The sequence below is a fragment of the Colias philodice genome, chromosome 23 (assembly GCF_061535455.1).
Source record: "Colias philodice isolate Cphi_HAF_F1 chromosome 23, ilColPhil1 Martin Lab GWU primary, whole genome shotgun sequence".
Lineage (NCBI taxonomy): Eukaryota > Metazoa > Arthropoda > Insecta > Lepidoptera > Pieridae > Colias > Colias philodice.
Window position 1 is genome coordinate 3,368,830 of NC_143108.1, and position 16,955 is coordinate 3,385,784.

At 30.5% G+C, this 16,955-nt stretch overlaps 1 protein-coding gene across 1 annotated transcript; it reads left to right on the forward strand.

Moving 5' to 3' along the window:
* The first annotated feature begins 5,272 nt into the window (after positions 1-5,272).
* pll (serine/threonine-protein kinase pelle) lies at positions 5,273-14,491 on the forward strand. The gene is made up of 11 exons (XM_089709715.1): positions 5,273-5,476; positions 7,478-7,700; positions 8,703-8,782; positions 9,205-9,282; positions 9,698-9,863; positions 10,214-10,351; positions 11,142-11,268; positions 11,711-11,875; positions 12,366-12,559; positions 13,490-14,278; positions 14,454-14,491. Exons 1-10 carry the CDS (start codon positions 5,357-5,359, stop codon positions 13,663-13,665), a joined length of 1,467 nt encoding a protein of 488 aa, XP_089565841.1. The 5' UTR covers positions 5,273-5,356; the 3' UTR covers positions 13,666-14,278; positions 14,454-14,491.
* The last annotated feature ends 2,464 nt before the right edge of the window (positions 14,492-16,955 follow it).

Consider the following 16,955-nt stretch of genomic DNA (forward strand, 5'->3'; position numbering starts at 1 on the left):
AATGAAAATCCGTACTTCAAACTGATCATCTATGTATCCATGACACTCCAGTATAAATCAAGTTTGGCTGTAGTTACTGAGATAATAGGGTATTCATCAATTCTTCGTCATATCTACAGCCGAACGGTTCGGCCCGAACCTGCAGGTTCTGTAAAATAAAATGTTTTACTTTCACAATAAAGTACGAACGCCTTTTTAATCGAAATTGCTCCGATTTTTTATAAAATTAAATACAGGCTGTTCTAATAATGCAACAGAGATGACTTGAAACAAAAAAGACATAAGATAAGTTTGAATAATAAAAGGAGTAAGTATTCATTGAATTGAACGTTCCTATAAAACAGGATACCTAAGTATTAACAATATGAAAATGTTTCTTTTCTGAAACGAATATACCTATACGAATAACGAAGGTCGGTTTAAATTTAAGCAAATACTAAATGTAAGTATAATAAGATGCATTCCGTATAATTGTTTGAACAAGTGTTTTACGTTGAATGTATTGAAACTCGAAATTGTTATAGGTAAAGTTTTAATTTATTGTACGAAAGTTTGACATTTATTGCTTATTAATATTTCCATATTTTATTGCTAATATGAATTTGCATAATGCACTAATCTAGGTACCGATGCAAAATAATTTTACTTCTGTGAAAAATGTACTTTAAAGTTGGAAAAGCAGCTCTAGATTGGAAATTTAATTTAACTCCAGGTTTTATAATGGGACCAAATTAAACAAAATTTCCTATTAAACACAAATTGAATCACGTCCATCAGGCTTATCATCAGGTGAAAACTCATGGCGATATCAAAAATACAGTCAAATTGGGAACCGTGTGTTAGGAACTTTAAAAAGGACTTGCAATGCCAAGATTATAATATTAATTTTAAACTACTCAAAAACTGTCAATTGCTCAAACATATTGCTATTGAATTAAAAAAAAAAAACCTTAACCGTCGCAAATCAAACACTACCATACCGCCTACATCTCTACCATAGCCTACAAAGGGCAGGTAGTTGCAACTAAAAAGACTTAATAACAGACACTTCAAATAAAGACCTAAGACCCTAACAGACATAAAAAAACAATTCTTACCATCATTGAAGCACAAATAAAATAATAGATCTGTTTCTGTAGAAGACTGAGGCTGCACTGAGCTGGTTATCGCCTGCGGTTCGGCAATGTAGGTCTTGAGTACAGCCTTCGGTTACAGGGATGTAACTTAGTAAAAAAATAATTATTGATGAATTATGTATATCGATTTTACAAATAGATCAACAGGGAATATTTACGAATATAAGAGATATTAATAGATTTTAGAAAATATAAATAAATATTGTATTCTTCCAGCCTCTACAATACATCATTTTGTACTACAAATTTTTCTCATTATTTATTACAAACTAAAAATCGTAAATTCTCATTATATTTAGCATTATTTATTTAAGAATTACTTATTCTAGAAGCACTTTTGAGTCGTCTTTTTCCAGTTACCACCGCACCGATCGGGTAAGCAGTTACTACGGAGAAGAGCCAACAAGAAAATCTGTTGTTTTTGTGATTATTATCAACTAGCGGTCCGCCCCGGCTTCGCCCGTGGTACATATTTCGCAATAAAAGGTAGTCTATGTTCTTTCTCAGGGTCTAAAGATTATCTGTGCCAAATTTCATCAAATTCGGTCCAGTAGTTTATGCGTGAAAACCATACATACATACATACATACATACATACAAACCTTTCCTCTTTATAATATTAGTATAGATTATTTTTTCAAGGGGTTGATACGTACCGACTTATACTAATTATTGTAACTTTGTAAGACGATAAGTAGCATCTGCATCGTTGTCTTTAAAGTTAGCAGAATAGAGTCAACGCTAGGTCGCTGATAAATCTATTTATGAGTAAGCTTTGGTTTAGTTGTCAAGTAGTTAATCTACGTAATAACCATCCATTACTCCTCCACTTAACAAGCTGTAAATGATATCTATTCAAGTAAAATCAAATGCTAATCTATTCCAATTAAATCAGCGACACTTTAAATTTCATAAGAAAGAAGAACTTTTACATATTTCAATTTATAAGATGTCTTTGAATATACATTTATTTTTTTACAAAATTACTAATCGTATTTTATGGTAAGACTGGGTAGGTACTAGGTACATTTACCTAAACAATCAAGAACGACACCTTATTATATTTCTAGCAGCTTTACCGTCCTTACTGTTTATTAAAACTATTGAAAGTATAAGTAAAGCAGATAATAAATCCATACTAATATTATAAATGCGAAAGTAACTCTGTCTGTTACACAATCACGCCTTAACTACTGAACCAATTTGCATGAAATTTGGTATAGAGATGTTTTGATCCCCAGAAAGGACATAGGATAGGTTTTTTCCCGGAAATCCTACGGGAACGGGTTTTTCTTTGAAAACGCGTGCGAAGCCGCGGGCGGAAAGCTAGTATAAAATATTTTTAAATTCGATCATTTGTATTTTGTACCCAAAAATAAAATAGAAAACTGCATTCATTTATAAGTACAGCCCTGTTCTTGTGTGGTTTTGTGTGTGTTCAAGTGTCTTCTATGTTTGTTCTAATTCCTGCGTAAGTGTAACTCGAAGGTACCGCTCATTAAGATGTATTTCATTGTAATTACTTTTTGGATGTTAATCGTATCATTCGATATCAATATGAGCAAAAATACAACTGCAAAAGGGTGTAGAGAAAATCCTTTATCCTATACTTATTTCGTTTTGTTATAGTGTGTAATAACTAATAACATTGAGGAATCATGTCAATCATACCAATATCAAAGTTTATATTATAGGATTTTCTTTTTTTCGGATATTACAATATTATGTCATTTAGCTGTAATAGGCATGGTGCAAATAAAATAAAAAAAAATTTTACTTATTAAAAAGTCAGATAATTTTCATCAGCTCTATAATATTTACTAGATTTTTTATGTAGGTATAGGTAATGTTTATAGTTCTACAAATTACAATCTGATCAACACCATAACATAAATAAAACTAGATAATTACAAATATTCGAACATCGACCGTATTTTACCATTTACCTACATAAATAATAAAAAAAGCTAGCTAGCTAGCAGTAGTACTATAGTACTATATATATAATACATAATGTATTATATTTTATAATACAATAGCTTTCATAAGTGAGCAAAATCGGTAGGAGAGCTTTTTGCAATTGTGCATCCATTTGACGAAGTCAATCAAAAGCTGCTTTTAAAACTCTACTAAAGATACTATTTGTTTATTTATATTTGACGATCAGATACACAAATCTTTTGCATTTATAATATCATCATATCAATGGCGTATTGGTATAATAATATACTATTTTCGTAAGATTGGAAAAAGGTAACATGGATTAACAAGAGCCTGCGCTTTATATGTCTGCTTGAGGAAAATAAGAAAAAATCTAAATTGAATTTAGAAAATAATTTATAATTATCTACTAATCATGTTCTTATAAATGTTGGCATATTAAAATATACAAGGATCTTATTATACCTACAGGTATAATCCAAACGCTTCCACGCAAAAACAAAATATTTTTAAAAGTCGGTGACCTTTCAGTTTAAACAAGAATTCCATGTGAAGACAAATTAGAATATGATTTGTATCGATATCACTTTAAACCCAAAATCTATTTAATCGATTATTATTATAAATACGTGCGACAGATCCACAGTTGTTCAAACAATGTTACTCACTGCCCTCATTTTAAACCATCTGTTATAATGTGAAATGAAGCAATGTAGGTTTTTACATTTTTTTAATAACGTTTAAATTTTTCAATAATAGGTATAAAATGCACAAGTCTGCAAGAAAATGTAGTTATTTGAGTATTAATTAAATTATGCGCCAAAAATTATATCTTTTAGCATGAGCGAAACATAACGATATTCTCTTTTAGACGCCAATTACAATCAATCAAAACCTACTGCTTTTAAAACTCTACTAAAGATACTATCTGTTTATTTCTATCGTGCTTTTATTAGCTTCATCTACAGGCTACAGTATCTATGTTTGTATGTAAGTATGTAACCGACTTTTTAGACTCGATTTTGACCTATTTTAAACGGACAGATTTAATTCAAATTTTGTACACTTATCATTTATCAACGATCGGTAACAATACAATAACAACAATAATTTAAGTGTTTTTTACTTCTTGAAAACTACTTATAATTATTACTATAATAATTTAAGTGTTTTTTACTTCTTGAAAACTACTTATAATTATTACCTATTTTAATAAAATCTTTGGCATTTAGGAATGTGAAATTCATTATTTTCTACGATACACGGGACATAAGTAAACTAGATACAAAGGGTATTGTCAATTGCGGTATAAAACCGCGAAATTTTAGATGTTGTGCCATCGGATGTTAGAAGTATTACAATCATACAAACCTACAATCCTTATTCTATAAATTTTAATATCGTAAGTGTGCGTGGCTATAAATCCTACCATAAATTACTTATATAAAATGCGAAAGTATCTATTAATTACTGAACCGATTACAATGAAATTGACCGCACATATAGAGGGTAACTTGGATTAACACATAGGATAGGTTTTATCGCGGAAATCCCAAGGGAACGGGAACTATGTGAGTTTTTCTTTAAAAATGCGGGCGAAGCCGTGAGCGGAAAGCTAGCATTATACGCCATATTATTCATCATATCAGTAAGAATTTAGTTCATTAAGTACTAACTTTCCGCTCCATGATGAATGATCATGAAATGAAAAAATGATCTAAATCATTTCTTAGGTTTCAAGCCATGTAGGTAAGTATCAAGTTTTTCTAAAATCGGTTCAATGAAAAGGCAGGCAGACACACACCGGACATACATTTTCATGTGCTTTACTTGAACTTCTAGTACTTACTCCCCATATTTTTATAGATTTGAGGGTACTTTCGAAAAAAATATTTTTAATTTACAACAAGTAGAATGTTAACTAACTTTCTATTTTGAAATTGTATTAATTCCTGTACAGAAGTACTTGTACAATTTGATAAACTTAAACACTGAATTCTAAAATGGGATTATATTATTAGAAATTTCTAAAGAAATGGTGATTATTAAGCAAAATAATATGCGTCTCTAGTAATAACATTAGTAAAAATATTTTTGTTTTTTATATATGGCAATAATTAAAATGTCAATTTGACATTGATTAATGATTTGACAGGGAAATCAGCTGTCCACTGCGCGCAGGCCGCAAGTGTCAATTTTACGCAGTCATAAACAGGTGTCTATCGAGTTATGTGTTTATTTTGTTGAATTTAACCTTAATAAATAAATGAAAGTGTAAAATGTATATTTACGAGTTGCCTTTTGATATAAATAAAGAGTTGTGCAGATTATTAGACAACGATGACGACTGGAAGGAACTCTCTGGAGTTTATATGAAGTATTCTGCGTTTGATATCAATGTAAGTATAGTTTCGTCGGTAAGTATTATAATTTGTTGGGAGTTTCGGGTTTCCCCACACGTAAGCATATTACTCTTTGGATTTCCCAAATTAAATATACATTTTTCCCTTAAAACCGTCTTCTCTCGTGTGTTTCACGTTATAACAGTTTTTACTTATAACAAATTTACGTAATATATAAACTAAAACCAAAGCTAAAGTTGGTTATTTCTATACATTACCGTTGGGTGCTTGAACTCAAACTATTTATTCATACTATAATCTACTAAATTACTAAAAGTGTCTTTGAATGGTTATTTTTTATACAGTCATCTTCTCAAACATTACTTCAGTTATCTACTTAGTTTAAATCAAATCTAAATACATTATAAATAACATTATATAATGAACAGAGGTGTTGTCGAATTTAAAAATATACCTATTTATTTTTTAAAACACATGTATGATATTTTATCTATAGTGAAAATAATAACTTCATAATATTTCCTTCTGAGTGAATAATAACATTATTAAATAAATTAAATAAACAAAAATTAACATAATATGGTCAGTTTTATATCATATTATCTTCCTCTTCTTTGAAATGACATTGTTATTCTTAATTATTTCAATCGTAAACAATCTGAACTGTCTTAAGGAAAATCATCTTAAAAACTAAAGATATTTGTATTATACATCACCCGATCTTCAAATAATATCTACTTAATAACTTCTACCTTTAAAATGTGTATGGTATTTCTAATAGATTACTTTTATAATAAACTTAATTCATCAATAATGATGTTAATAAATTGGAGATACTTACCTTGTTAAATTCATGTTGACTCTGAAATAGACCGGACTCTCAGTGGAGTTTCGTTTGCAAAAATCGCGGACCTAAATCTGACTTCTGATATATATTGTATAGATCCCAGACATCCTATAGACAGATGTTGCCAACCAGTTTTGTGGTCCCCCTGCCCGCACCCCGGTAATTAAATATGGCATACAAAGAAAAAAATAAAAATTTCCAAAACATGCCGTGTGGGGTATCAAATGAAAGAGCTTATTGAGTAGATCACGAATATATAGCATACTATATACATTTCTTACACTTTCTCTAAGATTTTTTAGAAAATTTACGAAAATGGTCCATTTTTGAGTTAACTTTAAACCACTATAGATTGAAAACTCATGAATATATTTTTTAAATTATTATTTTAAATAATTAACAATAGTCCATTGTTTACGATTCAATATTTTGTACAATGAAATAGTTGCATGGGGGAGTGGGGGGAGCATTCAAAGATGGCGAGTATATTTTCAAGTTCATATAGTATATACATAGTTATTTTCATCAAATCCACCACATAGCTCACTTATATTATATTACGAACTATTGAATCATAAACAATGGACTATTGTTAATTATTTAAAATAATAATTTAAAAAATATATTCATGAGTTTTCAATCTATAGTGGTTTAAAGTTAACTCAAAAATGGACCATTTTCGTAAATTTGCTAAAAAATCTTAGAGAAAGTGTTAGAAATGTATATAGTATGCTATATATTCGTGATCTACTCAATAAGCTCTTTCATTTGATACCCCACACGGCATGTTTTGGAAATTTTTATTTTTTTCTTTGTATGCCATATTTAATTACCGGGGTGCGGGCAGGGGGACCACAAAACTGGTTGGCAACATCTGTCTATAGGATGTCTGGGATCTATACAATATATATCAGAAGTCAGATTTAGGTCCGCGATTTTTGCAAACGAACATCTCCTTGGAGCCTGCTCTAAAATATGTTTATAAAATTATTGGGTTATACCTAATATAAACATTTCCTACAAATAATGTTACAGGTAAATTAACATACATGATTACACATACATACTTACTGCTAAGTGATAAGGCCGCCAAAAAAAACCATATTTTTTTTTTTTATAAAATTATAACAAAATTCTCTTTTCTATAGTCATATTGAAGAAATAAATAATAATAACATACATTTTTAAAGGAAATAGAACAAACAGCGAAACGGCAAGCTACATCACCGACAAACCAGTTATTCACAAAATGGGGCCAACAGAACCACAGAGTGGAGGAACTATTCATACTTCTATACAGAATGAAACATATACCAGCTTTAAGGTGCTTAGTTCCTGTGGTGGATTCTCGTTTTCACAAGTTATTACAGAAACATGACAGTAGGAGCATAAAGGATAGGAGTAATTTAATTGGTAAGTTTTTAAATGTTTTGTTAATAAGTAGTAATTAAGGGTCCGTTCACACAGACCGGCTCGGAGAGCATCGGAGCGCATTTTTCTTTTCACACAGACCGGATCATATATGCTTGGAGTTGGTCGGAGCGGAGCCGCCAACTATTTCACATAGACGATGAAGCTATCTGAAAGCAGATGCGCATACAATCGGAGCTGAACGGCTGCGCGAACGAGAAAAAGTACGCGATCGGAGCCGGTCAGCTCCTCTTATTATTTCACACCAAGCGCGTTCAAGCATTCTTAATGTTAAAAGCAGTGCACACGCAAAAATAAACCTTACTACAAATACTAAAAACTCTGTTTTCATTGTGATAAGAATCTGCTCTCCTCTCCGAGCCGGTGTGTGTGAACGGACCCTAAGGAATATATGAATAAATATCTAATTTACATAATTAGTATCTTGAAGAAATGTTTAGATAAATAATATTACATCTAATTGGAGACAATATAACTTTTCATGTACAATGGCTGCTTGTCCTGGTTTTGCCTGGTTAAATTGTGATAAAACTCAGAAAAGTACAGTTATATAAAATTTAAATACCACAGACTACTGTCAGCTTCATGCTCTATAAGTTATACACAGTTAAAAGTAATCAAAAACTAAAAAGGTATGTTTTTCAAAGTACCTTAAATGCAGTGAACAATAACATAATGTACTGGTTCTTATAAGTTACTTTTGTAACAATACCATGAACAGCTTTACTTACAATAATTCCTATAGGTCATGAACTGTATAATTATAATTCTATGAAATGAATCATTAATATAGGTATAGGTTTGATTGTTTTAATTTCTAAGAATGGATGAGTAAGTTCATACAAATTTATTTTGACGACAGGATAATATGAAAATAATAAAAGTGAACATTCAATTTTACTTAAAACTGCTAAGGAAGTGGTCAAAGAGGCCAGTATTCATAATTTTATTAAGTATTAAATATTATTTTGTCTTTTCTTTCAGAAAATGCATATAAACAGAGCACACAAAAAATAGATGGTAGCGAATCATCATTGCCTCTTCCTGTTATGCTTATAGAGAAGGTAAATATTTTATTTTAATATGTTTTAATAACTTTTTAATTAACATAAGGTAAACAATGCAATAATAATTTTTGAAGTTAATTTTTTATATATTTAATTTCACATGAAGTTGTAATAAAAATATATATTACTAGCGGTCCGCCCCGGCTTCGCCCGTGGTACATATTTCGCAATAAAAGGTAGCCTATGTTCTTTCTCAGGGTCTAAAGATTGTCTGTGCCAAATTTCTTCAAAATCGGTCCAGTAGTTAATGCGTGAAAACCATACATACATACATACATACAAACCTTTCCTCTTTATAATATTAGTGTAGATGTACTTAACAAAAAAAGAATGATAAATGAAACTTATTATTTTTTCTTGTTTTATTTAAAACCATTTTTTATATTTTTTAAACATTTAAATTTAATTTATCTTTTCAGGGTGCCCATTTCCCAACTCCAAGCCGCATTGTAGAAGTTCATACAAATACAGATGATTCAAATACAGATTCTACAAGGGTAACTATGATTCACAAATACTGTTTCTTTTAAAAACATAATATGAATTTTAAATTGATAGTTTTTAACTAGCAAAAAAGCAATTATTTCTATATATGTTTAATGTGTTGTTATATTAAATACCAATCATCAAAATACATCTTCAGCCAAGGAGGAACAAACATAAATGTAAATTATAGTGTACTAGCGGTCCGCCTCGGCTTCGCCCGTGGTACATATTTCGCAATAAAAGGTAGCCTATGTTCTTTCTCAGGGTCTAAAGATTATCTGTGCCAAATTTCATCAAAATTGATACATACATACATAATTACAAACCTTTCCTCTTTATAATATTAGTATAGATAAAATTACCAAAAATCATAATACTTTTTTTTGCGTTTACAAAAATCGGTGATTTTTTTTTTTCTCATTTTAGAACAGTTCAACAGCACAAAGCGGAAAGGGTGATGTTTTAGACGACGAGTTCCTTAAGAGTGTATCAGCCATACCAATGTTGAGGTATGAGGATCTACGGGAAGCGACAAATAATTGGAATGATAGTAATTTGCTTGGTAGAGGTGGTTTTGGACAAGTTTTTAAAGGTATTTTTTTTTACCACAGACAATAACAGAGATTTTGATGTGCGTCATAGAGCATAAATATTTTGAATTTTTAATGGTTTTTTTTGCCAAAATATAAAATTGTTGTATCCAAGAGTTTTTGTACAATTATTAAAAATTTTAATAAAATTATTTAATTATAACATATTTTTTGGTATTCAGATTATTTCGTCAAAATAAATGAGCAGCAAAAAAATATCCTAATTATTTTTATGAATCCCAAACAGAAAAGGCAATCTAAATATTCTACATGTCCATTAATATTAAAATTGATAATCTTTCTTGAAATTTATAAAAATATCACTATAAATTTTTACTTTTTTTATTTTCAGGCGAATGGAAACTCTTACCTGTAGCGGTCAAACGGTTAAGAGATAATGATGACAAAAACAAGGAATTAATTCGTGAAATGTGCCTCAATCAGTACAGACATGATAATATACTGCCGCTGTATGGATATAGCTTAGGAGGTATGTTTCATTATTTTTTTTTATACTAGCTGTTATATATTTTTTGTATAAAATTGAAAATAAATATGTAATATAATTATTATTAAATGATCAATATATTATACTAATATAACTTATATTATGACCCAAGCAAACTAAAAAAATATATTATAGTAAACGGTCGGTTTCTGAATAATGTATTTTACGTTAAGAATGTCTCAAAACATTAGGTATGTTTTGCTGCTTAAATATTTACTTATATCTAACATAAGCTTTCTCATACCTTAATTGAATTAATTTATTTGGAAACCGGCTGTAAGACAACTTTCTTTTATATTATACAACAGTTAATTTACTTAATACAGTTACATAACAGAGATGACCCCCATAATAAAGTAAAATTATAATATTATGTACCTACATTTTTAACTGCTTAAAGAAATTTTTGTTGAGACATTCATATTATTTTTAATGAATTTAGAATATTTAAAGTTTTATAATTCAGTCACTTGAATTTTTAATTAGATATCCGCCCGCGGCTTCGCCTGCGTTTTCAAAAACCCGCAAAGTTTCCATTCCTGTAGTATTTCCGGGATAAAAAGTAGCCTATGTCTTATTGTGGTTCTTCAGCTACCTACATACCAAATTTCATTGTAATCGGTTCAGTTGTATTTGCGTGAAAGAGTAACAAACATCCATCCTCACAAACTTTCGCATTTATAATATTATAGTACAACAAATTACAAATTAATGTTTAAAAGCTCATTTCGTTATTCGTGTTTTAAAAGTATATATTTATTTATAATTTCAGGTCCAGAAGCATGTTTAGTATATCAATTAATGGCGGGAGGGTCTTTAGAGCAAAGACTTAGATGTAAATCACATCACCCGCCGTTGTCTTGGGGGCAACGGTATAGAATAGTGCATGGTGTTGCCAGGTAAATATAAAGTTATTTATTCTTTCTTGCTTAATACAACAAAGTAGAGTAAATAAAAATATTATAATAAATCCCACGAAGGTATTTAAATGTACGCTCTTTTTGTTAAATAACAATCTCTTCCAGGTAACCTAAAAGTGAATAAACTTAGAAGAATTAAATTAAAATGCGATAAATAAAAAAACATATATATACATTTTCGTAAATATACATTTAGTTACAATACGTGTTAGTGCCATAATTCTGGTTGCTATTATAAAATTAAATAATTAATTATGAAATATTCATTAGATTTGAAATAGTTCCTTAACTATTTTTATACTTACTCTTAAAATATTATATTGTGTGTTCTGCCAAAAAAAAAATAACAAATACCTATAATTATTATTTTGTAAATAAAATGTTAATTTTTATTTTATAAAAACATTTTATAATCTTTCAGAGGACTGCAATACCTCCACACAATGGCAGGAACACCATTAATACACGGAGATATAAAACCGGCTAATATTCTATTGGACCAATGTACAATGCCCAAAATTGGTGACTTTGGTCTGGCGAGAAAGGGTCCTTATGGTGAAGATAGGACGCATATGAAGGTTTCTAGGTAATAATATAGATAAATAATTATCTAATTATTTATTATATTAGCTGTAGTTAAGGTTTTTGTTTTAATCGCCTGATATGAATCACTACATATTATTTAATAAAGTCCTCCACCACGTGTGTTTATCCAAAATAAACTACACCACTTCCGTTATGTTTTCACCACTGCAACTGTTAAGATTTGTTTAAAGCTGCAGTCCACTAGTTAAAGAATAATAAATGCCTTCGAGCTTTTGTATAAATAAACTTATTTATAATGCAGATTATCTTATCAAAATCAATTCAACCATTCCAAATATTTGAGAAACAACTACTAATAAAACAAATTGAAATGAAGCGATCTGCATCCTTTGTTTAACTTTCCTTGTAGTCAATATAATAGCTGTAGTATTATGGCAATCAGAGACAGACACTTTAATTTCATTGTTAATTTTAAAACACATGTTTAAAAAATTATATTACCATATTGAACTTAATTTCACACATTCCAGAGTGCACGGAACCCGTCCATACTTGCCAGACGAGTATCTCCGATCGCGCTGTCTCTCTCCCGCAGTAGATGTGTTTAGTTACGGTGTTGTTATGTTGGAAGTTGCAACAGCACTACCAGCTATAGAAAGGGCGCGAAACATCATGTTGCTGAGCGATTATATGCAGCAACAAGCAAGGGAGGGAGTGGATTTTGGTAAGAGATCTAATTATTACAACAGAAAACAAATCCAAATAATCAAAAACAAAGAATAGGTTAGAGACACTGGTTCGAATTCCACCTTACGATCAAAATTTACTATTGTTAAAAAAAATCAATTTACATATGTCATTGCACGCCTCATAAGCGAAGCGTTGAGGTGGGTACTACTGTCACTTCGCGCAAAACATCTGATTTTTCAAACTTAAAATGTCTTTATGTATCATACATTGCACTTGTAAGATAATACATACACACACATATTAAGAAAAAACACTATTTTTAACGTTCATGATATTTTTGATGTCATTTTTGTTATTTAAACTAGTTAAAAAACAGTTTAAAAAAGTTCTGTCTTGGACGTCCGTGTGTCTGTATGTGCGGATCCTTTTTCTTGTTAACACGATAGCGACCGAAATACTTTACTAATCGAGTCTTTTTTTTTCTCTTACGCTTGAGTATGCTCAGGAATAGAACCCTTTCATTTTTCAGGGTCTGATTCGATGTGGTTTAATTGTTATTAAATAAACAAAAATATTAATTAATAAATATTTATTCAAAAAAAATTATGAGGCGTGCACTTTTGGATTTTCCAAATTTTTTTCATGTTTCGAAACTAAAAATTTTTATCATAAAAAATATATTCGTACCTTCCTTAATTAGCTCGATCAAACAAACTCTTCATGTCAATAATATACCATACATATAATATGACTTATTTAATACAACTACAATTTTTTATGTACATCTTCTTTTATACGTACCTCATTAGCAATAAGTATGAAAACATATGTAGCGGTTTGTGGGTTTATGGTGCACAGAAAAACTTGAATGAGTTTATGATTGCATCAATGTAAATTACCTATATCATGTAAGAATTATAATGTTAAATAAATAAAAATATATATAATATTTACATTTTCACAGCTACCCTCGAAGACCCTATACTAAAGAACACACCAAACGCAAATCCACGAATGTGTCGAGATTTCATAGCAATCGGCTTACATTGCACAAAGTATTTACGACAAGAGAGACCCACTATGCTTGAAGTGTACAAACGTTTGGACGCTATGGAGTTCCCGGGGAAACATTATGCGTGAAACTAGCTTTTTACATGCGGTTTTACTTGTATAAAATGGAGTGGATATCACTGTTGCAAAGAAAAAGAAACTTAAAAATAATTGTCGTCTTCCATCATCGTATTTTGAGTGAAAGAAAGAATAATAAACAAAAAAATTATTACATTTTTTGTTTAACAGCATTGCCGTAACAACATAACAACAAAAATTAGTAGGTATCACGCTAAAAATTGTCCGAAACATAACTCTGCTTATGCGTTTTTGGGCAGAGTTTATATTCAAAAGACTTTGAACTTGACTGCCATGTAATAAGATATTAATTTCAATGAATGTTTTATCTATAAAAAATGTTTTATTATTAATAAAATTATGAAGACCAATGGAAATAAAATATTAATTATATTAGTACAGGAATACTGCTATTGATTTATATAATATTGTTCTTTCCAAAAGATTCTCTTGCCATTTGAATGTGAATTTATACTTTATGAGATAAATTGCAAAATAATTTAACACTCGTTTTATTTGATAAGAAACACATGATTATATAAATAAAGTTAAAATAATAATTTTGGTGCTATATTCAAAAGATTTGTAACATAAATGAAGAATTCTAATAAACCTAAATATACAGGCCCCCCTAGTCATGTGGCTTTCTGTTAGCGTAGCGTTCAATAGAATAGACTACGAATGTATGAGATTGACGTAACCTGTAGATACGTTTATCTACAGCTTACGTCAATCTCATACATTCGTAGTCTATTCTATTGAACGCTACGCTAACAGAAAGCCACTTGACTAGGGGGGAGGGTGTAATCGTTAAGTGTGCAGGCGATTATTCCGTAACTATTGCAGATATCAAAAAACTTTAAATTACTGATATCGAAATGGCAATAATATTTTTTTAAAATAAAACGAGAAATATGTAGAGTACTTTCGATATCAGTTTATATATATTTTTTTGATATCTGCAATAGTTTCGGAATAAACGCTTGTGCACACTTAACGATTACACCCTGTATATAATATTATATTATTAATTCTGACAAATAAATCTGTACAAAGTCAATTATTAAATAATGAAATAAAATTAGTATGTATTAAAGAAGCTTGTGTAATTTGTATACTTATGTTATTTACTTAACAATTTTAAGTTTGTTTAAACATTCATTCAGTATATTGTTTTACAAAAGTGTAAAAGTATTTTAGTAAATTATGAAATGATAATTAACTGATTTTAAAAAAGAAGATATTATTATGTTCCACTGTACATTTTTCAGTCTGCTTTGTACTTTTAATGTATCTATTTGTATACTTAATAAATTAATAAAAGCTTTAAACTGATTTTAGAAATAAAAAATAATCGAATTATAAGTAAGGAATATAAATTAATAATAAGTGTTATTATTATATTTTTTGAGTAAATATTAAAGTGACTGATTACATCTTGATAAAGTTTCATATTTTTATAATATACGCTACTATGAAATTATTGTGTTGTTTTATTTAATTTCCGCGGCGTGTTTATCCCTTACTAGCTGTGCCCCGCGGTTTTACCCGCATTGTACCGCTCCTGTGGCTGTTGGTCTTAGCGTGATGAATGATGATATAATATAGCCTAGCCTTCCTCGATAAATGGGCTATCTAACACCGAAATAATTTTTCAATTCGGACCAGTTGTTCCTGAGATTAGCGCGTTCAAACAAACAAACAAACTCTTCATATAACATTAGTATAGATGACATTTACTTTCAAAATTCTGTCGAAGTATTTTTTTAATCGAGTGGTTTTTTAGTTAAATCGAAACAAATACTTAATCAAAATTTTATTCAATAGTGGTTCTGTAAATATAATGACCACTGTTCATCTTACCAACTACCTATATAATAATAACAAAAAATACACAAACTTATGAACATAGAAAATACCTAACTAGGTACCTTTATAGTGGGGAAATCTTCGAAAGATACCCACGGCCCCCGGGGATGGAGCCAAGGGTTATGTCGGATTCTTACCGACTAAAACCCCACTGTGTTCCGTCGAGCCGCGCAGTTAGCCGGGGCCGCGGGTACTCTTAGAAATCGTCCACGACCCTGGCAGCGGACGCCCGGTTACGGGCCCACCTCCGTTACCACCTACGGCTGCGCGCGTGCGCGCCACCTAACTAGGTACCTACTTCAACACTGAACAATATTTTTAACTTTTTTAACCGACTAGCTTTCCGCCCGCGAAAAACCCGCATAGTTCCCGTATGCGTGAGATTTCCGGCATAAAACCTATCCTATGTGTGAATTGAAGTTACCCTGTATATTATGTGTGCTAAATTTCGCTCTCTATTATGAGTTACAAACATACATGCACATACAGTATACACATTACTTACACACACATCCATACCCGCAAACTTTCGCATAAATAATATTAGCGGGAAGCACAGAGCAAGTAATATAGTAGTGTCGACCCACTGGTGGGAAGTAGGGAGTGGAAAGTGAGTGACGAAGTTTACCTATAGCCATAGATAATATTAACTCAACTCAGGCCCCGGAATCACAGACACAATAGAAATCTATTGTGCCGTGGACCGATCGGGTCGTTCGGGGCTCAATGGGAATAGTATGTACTATAATATACTAGTTGTATCTTACAGACTAACATAATGTTGATTATCGAAACGTATTTATTAGATAAAGCTCATTATTATTATTTTTTTGATAAGAAGATAATATTGCATTCATATGTTGCAGTTGTATACGTAGTATATTATTATTAGTCTGTGGTTGCAGGTAACTTATTTTTTAAACATGCCACTATAGATGTTTGTACCTAACTAGATCGTTGTTTTATACTAAAAATAAATTGGAACCGAAAACAATTTTTTATATTTATTTATAACTAGCGGTCCGCCCTGGTTTCCCCGAGGTACATGTTTACGTTTTCTCTCCATATAAACCATCCATGTACCTACTTCAATGAATTATAAAAAAAGAATTAACGAAATTAGTTCAGCCGTTCTCGAGTTACTTAAATGCGCTTACCAACACATTTTGCGATTCATTTTTATAATATTATAGACTAGCTTTCTTCATGTGGCTTCGCCCGCTGACTATAACTTAACAAATTATATTCTTTAACCTTTCTTGTGAACCACTCTTAAAAAAAAGTGCATCATAATCCGTTTTAAAAGTTTAATAGGGGTGACAAACGTACGAGTAAGTACGCGAACTTGTGGCTCGACGACCTTTTTCGCTCGTGTGTCACCCCAAGTACGCGTACTTAAAAACCGTCGAGTAAGTTCGTTGACGATCCAACAT

Coding starts and splice junctions, on each gene's coding strand:
- pll (XM_089709715.1), top strand. CDS start 5,357: ATGTATATTTACGAGTTGCCTTTTGATATAAATAAAGAGTTGTGCAGA. Junction 9,283..9,697: donor CAAATACAGATTCTACAAGG/GTAACTATGATT, acceptor TTCTCATTTTAG/AACAGTTCAACAGCACAAAG. Junction 11,876..12,365: donor ACGCATATGAAGGTTTCTAG/GTAATAATATAG, acceptor CACACATTCCAG/AGTGCACGGAACCCGTCCAT.